At 40.7% G+C, this 23,850-nt stretch overlaps 1 protein-coding gene across 1 annotated transcript in view; it reads right to left on the bottom strand.

Moving 5' to 3' along the window:
- OPRM1 (opioid receptor mu 1) overlaps nt 1-12,110 on the bottom strand; it is a 135,333-nt gene extending 123,223 nt beyond the window's left edge. Inside the window, exon 1 of the mRNA XM_066594554.1 lies at nt 11,703-12,110. Coding sequence (XP_066450651.1) covers nt 11,703-11,968 — 266 coding nt within the window. The 5' untranslated portion in view covers nt 11,969-12,110. The remainder of the gene's footprint in view (nt 1-11,702) is intronic.
- Nucleotides 12,111-23,850: the final 11,740 nt, after the last annotated feature.

Raw genomic sequence — 23,850 nt, 5'->3', positions numbered from 1 at the left:
GATACTTAATTTTTGAATCTTTCTGTTTTCACCCAAAGAATGAAGTTTGCAATCCGAAATCTGCAGAAATATTACCATATTTTTATTTTCAGGTAGCTCTTTTGTACATACATTTAGGGTGCTTTCATGCTCTTATAGGACCTTTCAAATGGGACAGAATTACACCGCAGTACACAGCTGCGAATTTCTACATCAAAATCCACAGTTCTAACTGCGGAGTTTGATGCTGAATTGCAGGCAGGTTTTAAGACATTTTCAATTCTGCTTCAAAATCTACAGCTAGCTTGCAGATTTTGGTGCAGAATTTACCACAGCTTTCGGTGGATTGTGCGGCCTATGCCATCTTGTGTGAAAGGTCCTTTAAAGGCCAAGGAAAATGTAAGCCTTCATACGGCTATGTCAACGAGTTATGGCTCTTGCAAGGTGATGATGAAAATCACCTAGTCCTTAAGAGCTTCTGCAGACGGGCGATTTTCAGTGTGTTTTTGTGCTAAAATTTCACGTGCACGTGCAAAAATATATATGACTGCTCAATTTTTGTGCATTTTTGAACATTTGCACACCTAAGGCACCATCGAAGTCTATGGGGGTGCATACTTGCTCACTCCATGGGCATGAAATCGCACACCGAACTGTGTGATTTTAAAGTGTTAGTTGTTTACACTGGGGATTAATTAGGCTGCTAAGCTGGTTCAATCACGGCGTGGGTGTGTCCCGCGCCAATGTTGACCGGGTCCGACAGTGTAGAAAAGTATAGTAGAATGCACGGATATGCTAGCGATAGCAAGAGTGCTCCCTTCACAGAGCAATTACGTCACACTATCATGAGCATATGTGCACATACGCTCATCTGCAGGAGCCCTAAGGCACAAAATAGGCTTGTCACTAAGAGGTTAAGAGAATGTGAGTGCTAAGCTGACTGCTTATGGGGAAGCTGTAACCACCATAGTCAGTGTACTCGACACAGATTGTAACCATCACGCTGTGTGCCTTATCTGAAATTGCCAAATTTCTACTTATTATGACTATGACCATTACACTTTGTGTCTTCCCTAGAGTAAATTCGTCTTACGTTTCTACAGGTGTCCTCGACTGGGATAGGGGTCACACATTAGACTAACGATCGTACGAGATTTGCCCTCACTCCTACATTACTGTCCTTTCTGAACCAATTCCATAGATCCATCATTCTCTTAATGGTTGAATATGTCTGATTAATGTCTTGAAGCAATCAAACATGTAGGAGTCATCAGAAGAACATTTTTAACATGTCACTTATGTGTCTCCAGGAGTAATTTGATTATACCAGTAGAAGTGCTCTTAAAATACATATTCCGTATATAGCATGCTGTGATGGTTTCACCTGAGAATATTGCAAATCAATTCATTCTGCGGAGAAAAATACTTTACAGCAGTAAACACTGAAACCAAATTATCTATATTTCTTTTGTACAACACCCAATCATGCACTCAAGTTCTGGGATACCAAGGACCAAGGAACAACCTGCACATCATTTTTGCAAAAAACCTCAAATGTATATCCATTCTCAGCTTAAACCCCTGAGCTTCACTAGGCAGTATATTCCACTGAAGTTTAAGGGCTCCTTCACACAGGCAGTCAGAATCCACATATAGAATTTGTGATGTGTTTTTGACATGTCACTTCTTTCCACAGAAATGTGTCAAAAATTCTGCAAGCAAATTTTGCCAATCGAGGAGACTAAATCCACGTGCAAGGCTAAAACTGTCGCAGAATAGCCACAGTTTTCTTCAGTGGTTTTACAGGTGGATTCCGCACAGAAGATTCCAGGGTGAAATTCGTCATGTAAACATATACCTTAAGTCCCCTGTATACACAACTTTCTTTCTTGCAAATCTCATAATTGAAGTACGCTGCCCAGCATTTCAAGCTGCCAGTTAGATCAATGGGGAACGATCAATAAGATATAAACAAGCACACAATTGTAATAAAAGTGATTATTCTTATATGGAGTACCAGAACCTATTGGTCAACTGGGATAATTCCCCTTTGGGATAATTACTGCTTTTCTGGATTGGGGGTGTTCTCTTAGGAGACACCTCTGTGAAGTAAGTGCTTTCTATATTTCCATTGTACACTGGAATGCTGTTTTGGTGTCAATCACCACACACACTTCTTTTCAGATTCTAAACCGGCAGAGGCCGATGAAGAATGCATGTAGCAAAGCTGTGTGTGAGACATGCATCTTGAAGAGCTGTGTGTGTGACATGTACATGTAGCAGAGCTGTGTGTGGTGTGGGTGACACGCACATGTAGCAGAGTTGTGTATAGTGTGTGTGACACTTGCATGTAGCAAAGCTGTGTGTGATGTGTGTCACACATCCATGTAGCAGAGCTGTGTGGTGTGTGACACACATGTTTCAGAGCTGTGTTTGGTGTGTGTGACACATGCAGGTAGCAGAGCAGTATGTGGTGTGTGTGACATGCATATGTAGCAAAGCTGTGTGTGGACATGTGACACATACATGTAGCAGAACAGTGTGTGTGGTGTGTGACGCACATGTAGCAGAGATGTGGGTGGTGTGTATGATGTGCATGTAAAAGACGGACATCTGACCAGTGCCATAGGGAACCAATGGTTTTAATAGACGTGTTTTTAATAGACGTGTGTGCGCACAAAAAAACACTTGTCTGATTGAGCCCTAATAATTACAATATGTTGTAATATACCCTAATTTTGTATCCCATTGATTCAAATATCAGAAGCACACATAGATACACTATGGCTACAGCAAGCTATGAGTAATGTACAACCCCAATTCCCAAAAAGTTAGGATGCTGTGTAAAATGTAAATAAAAAAGAATGTAATGATTTGGAAATCTCAAATAACTTCATTTTATTCACAATAGAATATAGAACACATCAGAAGGGGAAAGGGAATCTTTTTTTATTTTATTTTGAAAAACTGAATTGTTTTGAAATTGATGATAGCAACACATTTCACAAAAGTTGGGACAGGAGTAAAAAAAGGCTCTAAAACAAAGTGGTATTAATGAAAAACAGCTGCAGGGTAAATTTTCTACTAAGCCACATAACTGCATATAAAAATAGCATGTTAGAGAGGCAGGGTCTCTCTGAAGCAAAAATGATCAGAAGTTCACCAATCTGTAGAAATTGGATTTTAAAAATTGTGGAAATTTTCAGAATAATGTTCTTATCTTAAAATTGTGAAGACTGTGAATATCTCACCATTTTACAGTACATCACATCGTTAAAAGATTCAGAGAATTTAGAGAAGTTCATGTCCACAAGGGACAAGGCAGACAGTCAATACTGGATGTTCAAGGTCTACAGGCCCTCTGATGGCACTGCATTAAATACAGGCATGATTCTGTAATAAAAATCACTGCATGGGCTCAGAAATGCTAACAGAAATCATTGTCTGTGAACACAGTTCACCATACAATCCACAAATGCAAGTTAATGCTGTATCATGCAAAGAAGAAGCCATATATGACCACATCTTCCCTGCGCCAAAGCTCATTTAAAATGGATTGAGGCAAACTGGAAAATTATTCTGTGGTCAGATGAATCAAACTTTGAAATTTTTTTTGGAAACCATGGATGTCCTGTGGGCTCAAGAGGAGAGGGACCATTCAGCATGATATCAGCGCACCTCTGAGGGTATGGGATTGCATTAGTGCCTATGGCATGGGCAGCCTGAAAGACACTATCAATGTTAAGCACTATATAGAGGTTTTAGAACAACATATGCTCCTATCCAGACAATGTCTTTTTTTAGGGAAGGCCTGATGTTGGGTCACTATATAACACTCCTTTCCTCATTTCAGAAAGACAATGATAAACCCCATACTGCATCCATCACAATAGCATGGCTTTGTAGAAGAAGAGTCTGGGTGCTGAACTGGCCACCTGCAGTCCAGATCTTTCATAAACAGATACTATTTGATGCATTATGAAATGAAAAATCCAGCAAAAATGACCCAGGACTGTTAAGCAGCTAGAATCGCATATCAGACCACAATGGGACAACATTCCTCTTCCAAAACTCCAGCAATTGGTCTCCTTACTTCCCAGATGTTTACAGACTGTTGTAAATAAAAGGGGATGCTACACAATGGTAGAAATGGCCCTGTCACAACTTTTGTGAGATGTGTTACTGCCATCAATTTCTAAATGAGTTAATTTTTTAAAAATAAAATAGAAAAAATGGCTCCCTTTCACCTTCTGATATGTGCTCTATGTTCTATCTTAAATAATATATGGTTATACGAGATTTCCAAATTGTTGCATTCTTCTTTTCTTTACATTTATTTACATTTTACACGGCGGCCCAACTTTTTATGAATTGGTGTTGTATCATGATAATAATACATGTTTATGGGTCCCATGCATTTAAAGGATGTACATAAACAAGACCAATGTGTAGCACAACCAGTGGAATATATGAACACAGGAACCATGCAGGTGGCAGATTTTACACAACTTTACTTTAGTAATGAAATGAGAATACCTCAGCAGTTCTTAGATACTCCTCTATATCTGTATTTTTCACATGTTGACTTAAAATCAAGCATGTATTTCTATGGAAGAAATGTGAAACTGGCCTAGGGATTTCTGCTGTGGATTTGCTGCGGATGTACTGCTAGGTGCCCACCTTATCCGGATGAGGATTAGCCCGTAACCATGGGATGGGGGTGCTTCTTAGCTTTTCTGTACAGAATATATGGAGATAAGTAGTACGGTATGTTACTTATTTCAGTGGGTGAATTGGTTTTTGTCTGCAATGATGTAAACTCCTAGCACTGGTTGACTGTACACGGTGATCAATCATAGAAGCTTCACAAGTAAAATGTGGTTGACAATCCGCTGGATCCTTTAACCAATTACATGTACTGTAGATGAGCACTGCCTGTGATATTGTAAATAAAATATGGTTTTGCTTTTCAATGGCCCAAAATAGATTTTTTAAATTAAAAGTATGTAAACTTTCTTCATAAAGGTCAGAGCTCTGTTTTTATGACACAGAGCTTCAAAGCGCCTGCATCCCTTCACACAGGATTAGTGTTAAATCATTCCTGCATCTGCTAGATGCCGGCTGTCATTGAATAGAGTCGGTGCGGGAGCCACACCTGCTTTGCACAACAGTGTGTGTCTTTGTCATTGGCCACAATGACAAGGACTGGAGATAACTCTGGTCCGCAATGTTAACGTTTTAAATGCAAATGTCAGTTCAGTCACCCGGACTGCTGCGGGTTATTTTTTAGTTACCATGGCAACTTAAGGTTTTATGAAGGCCCCAAGGCCAACCATGGATTACCTCCTATTAAACCCTGCCTATGGCAGTCCTTAATAAGATACCCGTAAAATTACGATATACTGAAATAATGAAATACTACAGTATACTACACATGCAATCAGATGATCGCCAGTTCAAGTCCTCTATGGAAACTAAAAAAAAAAGTAAAAATAAGATCAATAAAGCTTTTTTTAATTATTAGTAAAGTAAAAAAATATAAAAATAAAACAAAAAAATGAAAATTGGTATAGCTGCATCCTTAAAAGTCCAATTTATTAAAATACTGAATGTATTAAAATATCACATTATTTATTCTTCATGTTGAATGGTGTCGGAAAAATAATAATGATCACCTTTAGGGCTTATTTACACAAGTGTATATCGGCCGGCATTTTCACAGCTGGACGATATACGTTTCTATCTGAGCAGTCCCCACTTTCCCTACTTCTCACTGGCTCTCTGCCTCCCTCCTCCACTTCGGCATTTGCAATGGGAGGAGGTGGGGGCAGAACAAAGCTCCGCTCTGTCCCGCCCTCTCCCATTGCTGGCTACTGACAAGGGGCGGGAGCTTAGCTCTGCCTCGTCCCACACACTCCGATTGCAAACCGCTTGGAGGGGAGGAGAGAGACAGAGAGTCGGTAAGGGGGAGGGAAGGGGGAATGCTCAGATGGAAGCGTATATCGCCCAGCCGTGAAAACGTCGGCCGATATACGCTCATGTAAATAAACCCTCATTTATATAGTGCATGCATATTACACAGCACTTTACATCACTCAAAATTTTCTGTCCCCATTGGGGCCCAGAATCTATAGTCACCTATTTGTATGTTTTTGGAGTGTGGAAGGAAACTGGAGTACACAAACACAGGAATAACATACAAACTCCACGCAGATATTATACTTGCTGGAGTTTGAACCCAGGAGATCAGCACTACAAGGTAACAGTGCTAATCACTGAGCCACCATGTTGCCAGAATTGCGCCTTTTCGGTCACCCTATCTCCAAAAAAAAGCTAACAAAAAATCATATGCAACCAAAATGATACCAATAAAAACTACAAGTTGTCCTGCCAAAAAAAGAGCCCTCTCACAGCTGAATTGATGAAAAGAGAAAAAAGATAGGAGGGTCAAAAGATGGTGACAGAAAGCAATTTTGTTAATGTATTTTTTAAGTACACATAAAAAAACTGTAAAATTTGGTATTGTGTAATTGCACCAACCCATACAATAAAGATAACATTTCATTTTTTCTGAACACCGTAAAGGCAAATCTCCCCACAAATGGCAAACTTCTTTTTTTTACCATTTCACCCCCCAAAATTAAAACTAATAAATGCACACTCCACCATCGAGAAGATACTACATTTGCACACCACAGAATCTCCGATGTTGCACCTATTCCATCTCTCTCACCTACCCCTACGCACATACCACAAATCTATACTCAGACACCTTGTCAATGCGGCACGAGCATGTATACCTGCACTCTGTAAGCCTTCTTCCCCTCCTTTACTGGCTCAATAGGTCCATAGAGCAGAGGAGATCCAATGGATGGAGGAACTCATGGCCTCCTTACAGGATAAACATCACTTATGGTAGCAAACTTGGACCCCCTGGGTTAGCTTCCAGGACAAACCGGAATTTCAAGCAATAATGGGTTCTGATTAGGGTCTCTGGAAGGGAGAAGAGGAGTTGATGCTGAGAGGTGAGAACTGAAGTGGGCCCCATCGTGGTCAAACACATCTCCAATCTCCCCTCTTGCACTCCCTTTTTTTTTCCCATTTTATTAGCCTGTTTATTTTTTACTGAAGGTTTAACCCCAGACTATGGTCAGTGGCTAGGCAGAGCGCTAGACCTCTGCTCTCATTTAGATCAAAGTTTGTCAGGCCTTTAATCAAAGTATGTATTTCAATGTTGTCTCCCCATGAGGGATCATTTTTATCATATGCTTGTTTAAATAAGGAATTAAAACAAAACTAATAAACACAAAGCAGCTGCTGTGGGAAGGGGTTAAATAATAACATTTTACCTGCCTGTAGCCACCATTAGGCAGAGTTTGCCGTCATTAGATTTATAAGTGCATTGAGTGCAATAACATGTAAATGCATTTTCAGAAGGCTTCAGTGATTCTAATATGGTTTCAAATGAATTATGTGTTTGGAGCTATGGAACAGAAAACAGAGATCCAACCTCTATAAAATATGAGAGAATTAATCAGCACAGAATTTTTAACTCATTAATAAGAAAAACTGTACCCCTTGTAATTTAGTAGCTAAGTAGTGGCTGGAAATCTAAACAAAACTATGAACATCACGCAAACTATGTGCTTATCTCTATAGAAAATGACCATTTCTCTGAGCCTTTTAAAAGTCATCCATTGTGATATATAATAGAAAACAGGTATTTTAATAGCATATATATATATTTCCTTGTGTGTGTTTGTGTATGTATATATATGTATTTGTATATAAATTATTGTTGTTATTATTAGAAATATTATAGTATTAAAATCTAGTTAATATATAATGGTCTATAGTTAATATAAAAATGGTCCCACTAATGGCAGATTAAGCACTTAGCATATAAAAGTATGACATTTCACACATATCTTGCAACTCAAACTATAACAGAGTTTGTACAATTCCAGACAGTCATGAATACTTATATTTAAAGGTGAATTTGAGGGGTTGAAATGGGTGATACATATATTGCAATATTGTAGCTTTCAGTCCCCTCCTTTACAAAGGACGGATATAAAACCTGTCATGGCTGCCAGTAATAGATTGAAAAATGATGCAGCTAAGTTAATAAACATGGAAAATATTCTGGTGTAGAGAGACTGATATATGAGCCTCTATACACTTTTATTCTCTCATTATTATATACTGTTCTATTCCTTCCAATCAAACTTAAAACTACAGTGCCCTATAGATGGCAGTGTTGACTCATAAACGGATAAGCTGTGCAGTATATGTATCTCACCTAGAAAACTGTAGATGATTCTGACAAAATATAATATAATCTTTTCAATCATGTTATAAACAAAAGGGCAGGTCCCAAAATCTGAGATCACAGTCTGCTACACATTCTTACACCAATCTTTCATTTCTCTTCTCCATAAGCCACAGAATCAAAGACAAATGTGGCATTGGGAAATTCCTAAGATGCTATACATTTAGTATGTTAGGAAGTTGCAACATGTCTCAATTCTCAGGACAGCAGTTTACAAACCCACTGAACCCTTTAAAACTATTGCCCATTGTAATGATTCATTAGGTAGGTCTTCCAATTGTGCTTGCTAGACTGTGCCCAGGAAAGTTGGGTTCATTACCTAGCAGCAGGCATGGCCAGCAGCTGCACCTGCTGGGGATCACACACTCTGGTGCAGATGGTCTAGAGAAGCTTTATCGCTTTTACTTATTGCTTTTCAAAGAAAGTTGAAGTCAGTCATCAAAAGTGGAGAATGGAGTATTAGGTGAGCATTTGTTAAAGGGAACCTGTCATCCCCTAGAGAGTCCAGGGAGCTGAGTGCCAAGAGTATTTCAGTGCTGTCTCCCTATGAAGCTGCCACGCGCACATAGCCCGACTGTTTTCATCTGATTGTGTGCGCATGCTCTCCCTTAGAGACAAAGAAGAGAGTGTGCACCCAGCCAGCTGAAAGAGTCACACAGGGTCCGCTCGGCAAGTCCCCCATTCTATCACCTTTAAGCCCCATAATGTATGTTATGAAGCTAAAAGGCGATAGCAGGTTCCCTTTAAATTAATTTTATTTGCTCTGAATAACTAATTAGGATAAAGAGGAACTAGGGGGTAGTGGTAGGGGCTTTCACATGGGATGAAATATCCGTCTGTGGATTTCGATGTGGAATTGCCAGCAGAATTTTGTTAGAATTGCAGATTCTGATACTGAATATTCCGCAGAATGGTATATTCTCTAACACTGAAGACACTGGTAGGAGACACAGTGTTTCCTTGTCAGTGGGTGTTCTTGTGTTATATAAACAGTACACTGTCTTCTTTACATACTGTGCTATACTGTATAATATGACTCTGTTCAGATTTCCATCAGCTTGTTCTGTCTAGCGGTTTTGCCATAAATGCTGAAATAATGGCACAGTACGTTGCACTATCTTTTCTAGCACAATGACAGAAGCGACGATAAAAATGGAAATATGAACAGCGAATGGAAGAATGGAAATATGAAAGCGTTTTCCTGTTAAACCGTTGCTAACTAGAGTTGAGCAAACGGACTCTGCGAAGCTTGATGCTCGTTCGCCGTGTTCGACCCTGCCCCAGTTTTTGGCTCCTCCCCGCTGTGATGTGCCTGTTTTAGCCCCTCCCCGCCGCAACGCAGCATGCGCGTCAATGGCAAATTTTTTGGCTGGCAGGCAGTGGGAGAGAGACAGAGACAGAGAGAGAGGGAGAGAGGGAGGGAGGGAGAGAGAGAGAGAGAGAGAGAGAGAGAGAGAAAGAAAAAAAAAAAAAAAAAGCTCAGGGCCCGGTGTCCCACATACAAAAATGCTTGAGTCTCCCATTGTAGTCAATGGGGTTCGTTACTCGAGTAGAGCTCTCGAATTTACGAAAAGCTCGATTCAAATAACGTGGCCCCGAGCATTTGGTTGCTCGCTCATCTCTATTGCTAACCCATTCCAATGCTCAGAAAAAAAAACATGTAAATACACTGGGGCATATCTATTAGACCCTGCATGCCAGTTTACTGATGGGCAAAAGCTGCAATTCTGGCACGTGACAAAATTGTGATGTTTTGGGCATTTACACCAGGCCCTGCCACCTTTTGAAAAAAGTAGGTGGAGCTTAAGATTAGTGGACGTGGCTTGTATGACTCACCACATTTAGTATTATGTACACCAGGAACTGGCATACATTACACTAGAAACTGACTCTAGCTCATATCCGGCATAGGCTTTCATCTGGCTTGCATATCTTAATGCATTTGTCGCTCATAGCTGGGCGCACGGTTTATTTATATCGACATATGGAACGCCAGTCTAAGCAAATATACCCCATAATTTATACTCAGTAATGTGTTTTCAAACCATGCAAACAGAAAAAGCATGTTTGCTGTGAGATGCAATAAATTCCTGCGATACCCATATTAAAAAGTATACTACCATGACACTCAAAGTAAATAGAAAACCAATAGAAACATGCAAGGTCGGTTATAATTCCATTGTTGTGATGTATTCTTATAGCTTGGCTGTAATAATATTTGAATGAAAATGCTAGTTCCAGCACCATATTCTGTAGTCCTCAACCAATCAGTCATGAAGGTATTGCATAGGATGTGCACAGCATCAAGGTTGGGAAGGGGACGCGCCATGAATTCTGCCCATTATCAGATTGCCTGCCTCCTTGCCAATTACATCCATATGCATACTGAAATAGAGCTAGAAACTCTGTGTTCTAGGTAGTAATGTCCCCAACTCTCTGTGCTATGGTGATAATACGATCAGCAGGAGATTAATTCAGTGCTCTCCTAGACTTCAGCCAGCATAATATTCATTCAGCAATATCAAGCAGGAACACACAAGCTGATGATGTCTCAGGTGAAATGGGATAGCAGAACCTGAGCTGTGAGTAAATCCATTACAAACTTTGCTTTGCTATATAAGGGACCTTACACACAGTGCGGAATTGTTCTGCAAGACGCATTAAAGATGCAGAAAATTATGCAACAAAATCTGCATGTATACATAAGGGCTATGGAGCAGAAATCTACAGCACATTAAGGGGGTTAGTTATCCCTTCAGCAATACATAAATACATACAGTACATGTGCATATATATATATATATATATATATATATATATATATATATATATATATATATATCCAACAGAAGTTGCAATAGTGGTCATCTAGGCCCTTTTTAAAAACTCACATTGAATTATGGTGGCAATATGTAGTATTATCTTGTCTCTAAGGATGTCAGTAGATGTTAGACATCCTTAGATGTGTATATAAATCATGCTGAAGTGTGGACATATTTGGGGGGATTAGATAGATGTTTGCATTAGCTTTGTCCTTTTCTACAAGGTGTCCCCACCACTGTAGTAATATTCAGGCAACACACAACATTATGAGGTCATCACTCATCTGTCTCTTCTCCCACATTACCTGCTGTTGATGTAACAGCAATCTTTGTGCAATTCACTTCTATCCTATACATTTGCTTGTGTAGCCTCACCTACTTCACTTGGTTCATCATTGCCCACTTTTAACACTTTCACTGCTGTTTCTCTCCTGCATTCATCCCATGCTTGAAGTAAAGTCATAGTAATCCTCACCTCTCCAAGTGTCTGACAGCTTCTAATTACTTGTAAAGAAACAATTATGAAGTTAAAAGTTTCCTCATATTTAAAGGTGACTTCGTTTTCTTACCTGACAATGACATACATGACCAAGACGTTTCCAAAGAGCCCCACCACGCAGATCATGGAGTACAGAGCTGTGATGATGATAGCTATGATGATGGAGTTGGTGTCCTCTGTAGGAAGCTCTTGCCCATTGCACGGATAGGACTGGTTGCCATCAAGCCTGGTTTTGTTACCAAAGAACCCAAATGGACATCTGATGGCTGACAGAGAGCCATTGGTGTTAAGGAAGCTGTCAGGGAAAGGAAAGGAGCTGTTCAGAATGATGTCCATGATGACAGCTGCGAGAGATAGTTGAGAGGTAAGACAAGCTAGGATGTTAGTGCTGGATCTCTTGTGCCTTCAGTCTCTCTCACATCTTCCTCCTCCTCTTCTGCTAGTTCTCCCTCTCCCCCTTTACAGTCACAGAGAGAAACCTTTTCAGCCTGCTAGTAACTAGGCAATGACAGAGATGGCAACATAAACCTCTACTCTGGCTTCAGGTTGCATGCAAAAATGAGCTGCTGTGTGCAGCAGTGATGCCCATATGCTGTGTGTGCAGCAGTGATGCCCATGTGCTGTCATGTCTAGTAGTGCTGCTACCTGCTGCATCTGCTCCACACCACGCCTCTTAATTCATCATTACTAAGCCTTCTATATGCACAAGACCAGGTTATAGCAATGCTAGTTGTATTGCTAATGCAAACTGTGACTAAAGGGCATGAATCAACTGATTTCACCTACTTTTCTTCCAGAATCCTATGAAGAAGTCACCCTATGCATACACATCATCTCCTTTCATTGATCATTTAAATACTAAATCTAATAGACCCTCTAAGCTATGGAAAGGGTTAAATGGACATTCTAGTGAAAACCCCATATACAACATCTGTCACACTTGGAAGGGTCTATTAAGTTTGTAACACTTTACTTTCCTGATTGTAGAGGAAACAGTTGTTGTGTCTCTAAGTAACCATTGTGTGTACAGCAGTGACACTTCATTTGGCAAGATAGTAATTGGATCTGAGAAGTTTATATTCTTCAAAGAGCATTAATGGAGAGTTACGTTGCTTTTATACTTAATGAGAAATCGTTCCTCTGGACGAACTAGCAAATGGTGACACAGTTTGTTCGTTCGCCCCGGCGATCAGTTTAAACACAAAAATAATTTGTTTATTTTTTAACATGATCATTTAGTTCGCTGTATGTATCGGTGAATGAAAACGATTGAGCATTTGATGTTTAAACCGAACGATTAGTGAATGAATAAGGCAATAAATTCATTCATCGTTCAATCATTGGCTCTGCTTACGGCGAGCAATTCGTTCATATTCGAGCAATCTAGCAATTTTCGTTCTTTGTAAAAGCACCTTTAAGGGCTGCACCACACAAGCGTATGCGTAGATACACTCGCAAGAGTATGACATGATTGAACTGTGAATGGAGTGCGATCACGTGTTTTCGCCAGCATATCGGCACTGCTTACTGTAATTTTCTTGTTCTGCCGGGCCCGTTTACATTGGTGCAGGAGACACTCGCAACCGCTTTTGAACCCTCTCACTCAGCCTAATTAGTACCTGGCGTTACCAATAAAGACTGTGAAATCACGCAATAACATGTGCAATTTTATGCAGACGGGTTGTGCATTTTTAGGTGCACAAATTAGAGCATGTCACATATTTTTTCCCTGACGGAAATGTGCTCGCAAAGTGCTGGATGTGCTATTGTCAGTGGTTTACACGAGCAATTTTGCGCCTGCGAATACGTACGTAAAATCGTCTGTGTGAAGGAGCCCTAAGGTCCCCTATACTTGAGTGTATGCCTATTTAAGGGTGCATAAGCTTAGTTTTTTTCACGGAATAAATGCATCGCCGAATTTTACTGTACTTTTTGCGTCCGCAAGACATGTTCTTTTGCGCGGCAAACAAAGACACACAGATTTAATTGGATAATTAGTCTGAGTTCCAGATTCGTTCTCTTTCTTGTTTGATTGTGCAGTGTTTTACACATCTCCTAGTATAATGCGCATCCCCATTGACTTCATTGGGACTTAAAAGCCTCCTTTTTATGATTGTATTCACTTACATTCACCCGTACACGCATGAATGTAGATTTGCCATGATCGAGTCCCAATCTTTAGTCATGCTATTCACACCGGGAGCTGCTGCGTACAGACAAAAAAATATGCTGAAGCGTTGAAAAGCTGCGATTGGCAAAAATCCTCGTAATGACCAATAATGCTTAAGTAGGGCCAGCTGTCTTCTTTTCCCAGTGTTGACGCAGCTAAACTCCCTCCCCTTCCCTTTTTCCAGCTTCCATAGAAGTCTATGGATGCTTCCTGCATATGTCGGCAAAAGATAGGGCAAGACCTATCTTTTCACACAATGTATAAAACTGGCAACCGAAAACGGTGGCGTATGTGCTATTTTTCGAGGCGCGATTTTTTTACACAGCCAAAACTCATTCTTCAAAGGAATCCAGTGCTTCTCATGGTGGTGATTTTTGGGCGATTTTTTTAATGTGGATAAATACCTACGTAAATTCAGTTGACTGAACAGGCCCTAAGGCTGGGTTCACACAATGTGGAATTGCCGAAGAATTTCCATGCAGACTTTCTACACGGAAATTCCGCCTGCAATTTTTAATCCTGGGTTAATACAACAAAGTGGACGAGATTTGCAAAAATGTTGTCCAAATGCTGCGGGGGATCTGTGGCGGCCAAGCCGCACAGAAGCTGACATGCAGCGCAGAAATTAAAGCTCCAGCATGTCAATTGTTTTTCCGTTTCCGCGGCCGCATCTCCTCTGGGGAGAGCTAGCTGCAGCAGAATAAGCGGCTTGAAAACCCACGCCAAATCCTACAGGATTTCTGTCCCATGTGAACCCAGACTAAGTGTGCAAATGTGCAGGAAAACTATGCACATGTGAATAAACCCATTGAAATCAATGGCTTCTATTCTCTACGTATTGCACATGTCCATAGGGGACCTTAGGCCACTTTCAGATGAGCATATTGTCAAATGTTTGTAATACGGGTGCGTTAAACATGAAATTGCAACCCTATGCAATCAGTATTTCATCTTTATTTGCCTCTGTATTTGCTGTCATTGGTTTTATTTCCTGCAGGGTATTTATGGATCTGTATTTGCCCCATTGAAAATAATACCAATGAATGCAAATATGGAGGCAAAAAGAAACAAAAATAGTTCATGCTGCCCTTTTAAAACATGGCTGTGAAAAATACGGCCCATATGAATAGATACAGATGTATCAGAGTTAAAAATGACTTAACGAATTATGATAACTTTTTGTGCACTATTTACACTTTTCATTGCTTCACAACTGGGTTTTGTTGTGTTAAGAGCACTATAGCTTTTTTAATGGCTCAAAGTGGTTTTCTAGGCAAAAACTCCTCTTATCACTTCTGTGAAGTAACGATCCTCCAGTGCAGTTTTTAGGTGCGTTAGAGGATTGGCAAGTGTTTTCCATTGTTTTCAATGGGAAACCCTGCATCTCACTTGCGTGTGAAATGTTTTCCAGTCCCACTGAAAACAATGAGTGACGCTTTCCGAAGAACGCAGAAAGATAGGACATGCAGCCTCATCCTGCACTGATATGAGCAGTCCCAGAAGCACAGAAAAGTGCAGTAAGCACCATGGATACACTTGTAAGAACATGTGACAGCACTCCATTCACAGCGCAATCACATCATACGCATACCCTCATGTGCAGGAGCTCTTAGGGACTTTTCATGGTCACCTATTTTTTACAGTTCAAATTCCACGCTATTGCGCGCACCTAAAAAAAAGCAGAAAGATAGGGCAGATCAAAAAAATATGCGCGAGAAAAATAGGGCAAGGCCTATTTTTTTTTTTTTTTTTAACCAATAATTTTTATTAGATTTTATAAAGAAGCAAGAGCATATACACATCATTACATATATAGGTAGCAGATATATACATCGTTACAGAGTTTTCATAATATGACGATAAACATATCAAGCTTTACATTAGTGTAGCGATATGTTTTAAATGTTGTACCGTATATACCGGCGTATAAGACGACTTTTGAACCCCGAAAAATCTGCTCTGAAGTCGGGGGTCGTCTTATACGCCGGTAATACAAAAAAAAAGTGTAAAAAAAAAAAAATTCATTACTCACCTCCCCCGGCGTTCTGTCGCGCTCCGGCAGGCTGTCGCTCCCTCCTGGTCCCCGGCAGAGCATTGCTTTCTGAATGCGGGGCTTGAAATCCCCGCCTCCAGAAAGCTAATACACACGCCGTCAGCCAGTTACAGCCATTCAATGACATCATTGAATGGCTGTGATTGGCTGAAGGCGCACGTGTGTTAGCAATCACACCCATTCAATGATGTCATTGAATAGTGTGATTGGCTGAAGCCACGTGTGTTTTAGCCAATCACAGCCATTCAATGATGCCATTGAATGGATGTAACTGGCTGACGGCGTGTGTATTAGCTTTGGGGGGGGGGGAATTTCAAGCCCCGCATTCAGAAAGCAATGCTCTGCCGGGGACCAGGAGGGAGCGACAGCCTGCCGGAGCGCGACAGAACGCTGGGGGAGGTGAGTACTGATTTTTTTTTTTCTCCACTGTATTACCGGCGTATAAGGTGAAAGTTGGGGGGTCGTCTTGTACGCCCCGTAGCCTTATACGCCGGTATATACGGTAGATTACTCTTTGAATTTAAGCAGTAGTAGAAAGAATTCAACAAAACAATTTTGAACATGTCAGAACTTATTTTCCAGTTCGAATTTCTGCCAATTGTTCCAAGTGCTATTAAACTTAGAAATACAGTTGTTGAATTTAGCATATATCTTTTCGTAGCAATAGTGGTCTGAAACTGCGCCCAAGAGGTCACCAATTGAGGGTGGGGGGACTCTTCCACTTTTTAGCTATAATACTTTTGGCGGTCAGTAGAAAGTGACATATCCACCCTCTTTTCTTTTTCGGAATTACTTGACAGTCAATGAGAAGGAGTGCCAGTTGAGGCGAACACTCCAAACGTATGCCAGTTATATATTGAATGGTATTGAATACCTTCTTCCAGTATTCATGGATTTGGGGGCATTCCCAAAACAAGTGATATAAAGTGCCTACTTGGCCGCAGTCTCTCCAACATAAATTAGAATAAGCCCCGAAAAATTGTGCCATTTTTGAGGGAGTATAATACCAGTTGGTTACTACTTTGTAATGGGTTTGGAGAATGTTGGCTGACAGAGTAGCTTTATTGGCCCATTCAAAGGCTTTCAACCACATCGGAAGTGGTATGTTTTCTTTTAATGTGTGCTCCCAATTTAGTAGGTGGATCTTTTTTGATCTATTAGCGTTTTGAGTGATTGTGCTCTAAAAAACTTTGATTTGGGAAGCATGGGAGTTTTTGCATCTGAGAAATATGTCTTCCAATGCCTTCGGAAGGAGAAATTGTGTATATCAGCCTGTTTGAGAAAGGAGAGAATTTTTATATACGAGAAAGCTTCTGAGTCAGGTATACTGAATTTGTTTTGGATTGTTTGAAAAGGAAGAGGTTTACCTTTATTTAGTATGTTGGAGAAAAATTTTACTCCCCTTAATAACCATCTGTTTAGGTTTAGGTCTCGAATAAAATAAGAGAGGACTTCGAATGGAAGCTCAGCTGGAGGACCTCTGTAATCAGCCCTACATCCAAGTGCCAGTTGGTTCCAATATTGGAGGGTATTTGACATTAATAAAGAGATGTCTTGGGAATATATTAGTGGTGAGATCTTTGGAGTCAGGGCTCCAAGAATGGAGGCTTTGATTAGGGAGCCCAGGTGTTTGCCTCCATTCCTGTTTTTCTCTATATGGCACCAAGATGGGGATAGTTGGGATTTCAGCCAAACACCCGATTGGCTTAGTAGAGAAGCCTTGTAGTAGGTTTGTAGGTTGGGCACACCAAGGCCTCCCTGTTTCTTATTTTGGTATAATATTGATGCCGCTAATCTTGGTTTTTTGTCACACCAAATAAAGTTAAGTAGTTGTTTCTGGAATTTTTGAATCGTGGGTGGGGGAATTGGATAGGACAATGTACGAAAGAGATAGAAGATTTTCGGGAGTAATAACATTTTATAAAGTGCCATTCTGCCGAACCAAGATGGTTCCTTTTTACCCAATTCTTCCATCTCTGTTTGGAGGGAGGCATATAGGGGATCAAAGTTTGCGGAAATTGTTTTAGATAAGTTTTGGCATATTTTGGTACCTAAATACGGTATCTCCGTTTTCCATTGGAAAGGGAACTCCCTCTGAATATCCAGTTTTAAGTCAGAATCAATATTGATACCCAATATCTGGGATTTGTCGGAGTTTTGCTTGTACAAAGAGGCATTACTGTATTGAGTAATGCAATTTTTCATGCCCCTAAGAGAGCTCAAAGGGTCTGTCATGGTAACGATGATATCATCGGCAAAAAGACCAATTTTATGTTGTCTTAAGCCCATAGATACACCCCTAATCTCTGGAGAGGTTCTGATCATTTCTGCGAGGGGTTCTATTGTCATGACAAATAGCAATGGGGATAGTGGACATCCCTGTAAGGCCTATTTCTTTCACGTGTAGCAATTGTGCGCAATAAAATAGGGGTTTGGTACCATGCTAGCCAGTAGAGCAAAGTGTGATTGTTCTCAGTAAGAGAAACCAAGTAATCTTGTAGATATGATACCTTTTAATGGCTAACAAAAATACATGATGTTACAGCAAGCTTTCGGGTCTTCTTTCGACCTTTCACCCAGGCTGAATGCAACTGGTTTGGATGGGGCACATACATAATATACAAATGCAGAGAGGACACCCCTCTTGATTTAAATACAAATGTTCACACACAGAAATTTGAGACTGTTTGAGCTGTAAGATAAATACTTAATCAGTCCACTGAGCTCAGGAATGGGACAGTTTTATTATGTGTGTTATCACTCCTTCAATCTGCACATATAAGGAGATGGAACAATACCTCTGCAGCAGCACCTATTGGATGGCAACATTATTATAAATCAATTTCTCAATTTTTATGAAGTTTAAAAAAAAAACAATGCAAAAATCCTGGACCAAAGTTCAATCCATTCTTGAATGTATCAAACATGGCCATAAATTTATACTTCCAAATTCTTCTGTGACTCTGAGACTTGAAGTTGATAACTCTCATCTGCTCTATATTGTGTCCCTGACCACAAAAATGTTTTGTCACAGGTAATTCTGTATTTCCCTCTTTATTTGGGAAGAGCTGAAAAGCTTCCTGTAGCATCATGCATTTTTGTTAGCCATTAAAAGGTATTATATCTACAAGACTATTTGGTTTCTCTTACTGAACACAATCACAAATTGTGCGCGAGAAATACGCTTGTGAAAACAAATCCATTGAAATGAATGGCTTCGCTTTGTTGCGTTTTGTGTGCATTATCTTCACGCACGCAAAAAGCTCCGCAAACATGTTAGTCTGTTCAAGCCCTTGGGCTAACCTCACATGGGCGAATGCAATATATCGCGTTCGTCAACAAGTGATTTCACCACAGATGCAAGGCGTTTTTGTAAAAAAACCTCCTCGCATCACTTTGATGAAGTCTTGAAATTTTAAAAATGTCCTTCAAATGTACGAGAAATGCAGTGGGTTTTTGCCATAGAGGTCATTGAAGAAAATATGCCACACATGTCAATTTCCGCACGGGTTTTGTGTGGATTTTTTCGCAGCTTGTGGACAAGATTTTCAAAATCTCATCCACTTTGCTGCTACTGTAAATGCAGCGGATTTTCCTTGCAGAGGATCTACACGAAAAATCCATGGCATATCCACCCGCATGAGCATGACCTTACGGTGACTTCACTCTTTTTTTTCTTTTAATTTAATGCATTTCTGACAGTTTTTCTTACAATTTGAGCTACAGCCAAAGTTGAATTCAAGAAATAAGCTTCCTGTCCACAGGAGCAGGAGCCAGCAGACGGATCTCAGCGGTGAGCCTATCTGAGCCTATGCTGCGAATTGCCAGCCGCGAGCGGAGAATCGCTATGATTCTCTGCACGTGAACAGGGGGGCTGCACTTTACATAGCAATGCTATGGAAAGCATTCACTGCGTTCCCTGCGGCCGAATTATCGCCGCGGGGAGCGCGGTGAAAATTCGCCCGTGGACAGGAGCTCATATAGGAAATAAAGAAAAGAATTCTAACCCTCCCTCCTGCTAGATCCGCTCCTGGCTTAGACTGAAAAAACTGCATGAAAACCCAGTGTTTGAAGCACCGTTTAGGCGGTTACTTCCGTCTCTTAATCATCTGAACATTAGACATTAAACACAAGTGTAGTAAGGGTTAAATGGACATTCTAATGAGTACAACACCCTATATAAAATCTGTCACAGTACGAAGGAGTTTTTAGTTTTTTAACTCTTTACTTCCCAGATTGTACAGTTTAGAGGAAGCAGTGATTGTATCCATAAATAAATACTGTATGTATCAGTATCTTACTTGGCAACATAGTTGCAGAATCACACTGGTCCTTAATCTGAAAAACCCATGTAATTCAAGGATTAGGTGATCACGTGTGTAATGTAGAGTCAGCTTTTCAAGTCACAATTTCCTGGCAGTTATAACTAAAGTAAAGAGCTGAGGAGGAAAAAAAAATCGACAAGTTTATTCCCAGCGCTCACATTAACAGGCAACAAATGGTAAGCAGAGCGGTAGAGCACATTCTGATTATCTCAACTGCAAAAGATGGAAAACAGCTGACTCGCAAATCTAAGGAAAATGGGGTAGATTTAAAAATTCTGTCTAATAGACTTTAAAAACTGAGGCTACAAAGTCTTAAACCCCTTAAGAACACAACCTATGTTGTCCCAAAGGACACGACGATTTCTTTGGGGATTTTCATCTCCACTTTTTAAAAGCCATAACTTTTTTGTTTTTCTGTCGACATGGCCATTTTTTTGCGTGACGAGCTGAAGTTATTATTAGTAGCATTTTTGATTACATATAATGTATTGTAAAACTTTTATTTGTTTTTTTGGAGGTCAGGGAGAGAAAACACATCAATTGTGCCATTTATTTTATACAGCATTAGGGCTTATTAACACGAGCGTATATCGGCCATCGTTTTTCATGCCAGACGATATACGCTACCATCTGATGAATTGGATTCCTGTGGCCGGGCGCTTTTACGCCAGGTAGGAAGGAAAGTCCTGGAACTATCTTCCTGGCCTGACTATGGCCACTGCCATAGACTCCTATATTAGCCAATGACAGCGGCTTCTATGTCCTTTGCTGCTGTTTGCAATGGGAGGGGGCAGAATGGGGTTGTAGCTAAGCTCCACCCCATCCCGGTCCTGGCTGCTGACAAGAGGTGGGGAGGAAGCAGGAGCTTACCTCCCATTGCAAACAGCCGGAGGGGAGGAGAGAGGAGGTGAGCTTTTTTATGTCCCTATAGGGGACTTGAATCATAAAAACTATGATCGCTATGATAATACAGTAATAGTAATTGCAGGCCATGGCAGGCCCAGACACCAGTGTAACCCTTGGCAATCCATTGGCCATCCGTGATTACATCACAGAGTGTTAATGCAACTCCCTTTTTGAACCCTTTACATGCCACGATACATATAGATCGCGGTATGTAAAGGGTTAAGAGCAGGAATCAGTGTTCTCATCCATCCCCACTGTTGTAGCAGGAAACCGGCTATCAGCCACAGCTGTCTCCCACTGAGGGATAGCGTGGGCTAACTTCTGAGCAAACGCCATCCACAGGATGTAAGCTTACCCTACTGCCAGGATGAAAATGTGCAAACTGTGGTCATCGATAGTTGATCGGCTGGGTCTGCCATTCTGGATCCCTGCTGATCAGCTCTTTCTCGATCCCATTGGCATTATGGACGAAGCTTGACGCATAGAGCTCCATCATTAGTGCAGCAGCTTGGGTTGATATTGCCAGCACAGTTCCAATTGAATTCAATGGGAACTGTACCAGTAATACAAACCCGGTCTGCTGCAATATAAACATGGCTGCCTGCTTACAGCTCTGGATGGGGCTGTAATGCTAATGTATGGTGAGGGCACTGCTACTAAGGGCCACAAAAAGACAATATTATATATGAGGGTACAATGGGGACATTATTGCGTATGGGGGCCCAAAGGAAACATTAATACCCTCCTTTTTCTGGGGGAGGGGTGGCGTTCAGCTCCCTCGTGCCGGTCTCTGTTGCTGCTGCAGGCTTCGGTGTCCTCTGGCACACTGACAGAGCAGTTCTTCCTGGTAGCGGGGCTTGAATACCCCGCCCTCAGCAAGCTAATCTTCTTATTGGTTAATCGAGCACCACGTCAGCCAATGAGAGCCAGGACTCGATTAACCAATCACAGCCATTCATTGAATGACATCATTGAATGCCTGTGATTGGTTAATCGAGCCCTGGTTTTCTTTGGCTAACGTGGCGCTCAATTAAGCAATCAGAGCATTAGCTTGCTGGAAGCGGGGGATTCAAGGCCCGCTACCGTGAAGAACTGCTCTGTCGGCACCAAAGCCTGCAACAGCGCCGCAGCTCAGCACGAAGGACCCAAACAATGGCAGCTAGGTGAGTATTGTTTTTTTTTTTTTACATATAGTGTAACTAGGGCTTATTTTCGGGGAGCTTATAGTTCAAGCCCTCACCCCCGAAAATCAGGGTAGGGCTTATTATTGTGGAAACACAGTATATATGAGGGTACAAAGGTTGGTATTGCTGCATAGATTGCACACAGGAGGCATTATTACTGTTTGGCCAAACTATTACTGTGTGCAACACAATAGAAGGACATTATTACTCTTTAGGTCAGTGTTATTCAAATCCAGTCCTTAAAGCACCCTCAGACATTGCCATAGGTGTTCTTATTATTTAGTATATACTAAAAATATGACCTGTTAGGGTGTCTTGAGGGCTTGAGTCGGGAAACACTGCTGTTTGACATTGGGAGAGCATTTTTACCATCTGAGGTACTGTTGATGGATTGGTTGTATAGACGTGGGGGAAAGGTGAGTCAGGTGCTGGAAAACTGTGTGTGTGTGTTAAAATCTGAGACGTTGTGGCTGGAAGAAATCATCATAGCAGTTGTGAGAAGATAAATAATTAAATCAGAGACAGAGTCACCAGTGATCACTAGATTTTAATGTACTGTAATTACTTATAAAATTTGCAGAACATCAGTATAAAAATAGTATTGTCCACAGTATGGTCACTGCATTTTGATGATATTGATATTTCTCCAGTGGTTTTATTCAGTAACAGGAGAGTAATATTATTCAGTCATAATATCCTGGTAATGTTGTGGTGGTGTTATTGCTGCTGGTTTACTTATGTAGCTACGTTGTCCTTAAGATAAAAGATAACAGGTTTTGTAACATGATGGATGTTTTGCACTGTTACAACCTGATCTCAATGTCTCTCAGTATGCTATGTTCTTTCCCCCCCCCCCCCCCCCATTTTCGTTTTTCCCTTCCCTCCTTTTAAAAAAAACACAACTTGTTTACTTATCTATCGACGTGGATGTCTGGGGGCTTTTTTAAATATACCATATAATGCACTGAAAAAATTCTAAATCACACCAAATCACTAAGTCCAACACACAAGACACAGGAGTAAAAGAATTAGAATTTTATCAGCACTCAGGATTGCTAAAAAAACATAGTATGCAGTGTCCATATAAGCAGGTCCACACAGTCTGGTAATATTACATTTAGACAAGCCAATACATTGGCATAAAAAATCTGGAAGGATTTAGTCCTTATATATGTAATAATTCAATCCCAATATGCATAAAAAAATAAGGAGGACTACAAATATACCAGTATTGTGTTCCTGAGCTCCGACGCATGTTTCACCACCTGCTTTCTCAAGGGATCTTATCGCAGGGGGCAGTGTGGGAGCCCTGAACATCGGTTGAGGCATTTAAATGCCACTGTCAGAATTGATAGTGGCATGTAAAGGGTTAACAGCTCAGATGAGTGGCACGAGTGAAGTAGAGTCAGTGACTCAGTAGTTATTAATCCAGGCAGAAATTAGCAAAAAGAAGAATCCTGAGTGCTACCATAAAAGACCGTGGCCAAGCTTTCCTGAACCACCTAAAAAATACAGGGGCAGGAGCTAATTTTTTCTGGTGAATTCCTGCATAATCTGCTCACAAAGCACAGCACCAAGTA

The sequence above is a fragment of the Eleutherodactylus coqui genome, chromosome 3 (genome assembly GCF_035609145.1).
Source record: "Eleutherodactylus coqui strain aEleCoq1 chromosome 3, aEleCoq1.hap1, whole genome shotgun sequence".
NCBI classification, from domain to species: Eukaryota; Metazoa; Chordata; class Amphibia; order Anura; family Eleutherodactylidae; genus Eleutherodactylus; species Eleutherodactylus coqui.
Note: the sequence above shows the minus strand (reverse complement) of the source record. Positions and strands in the feature narration are given on the sequence as shown.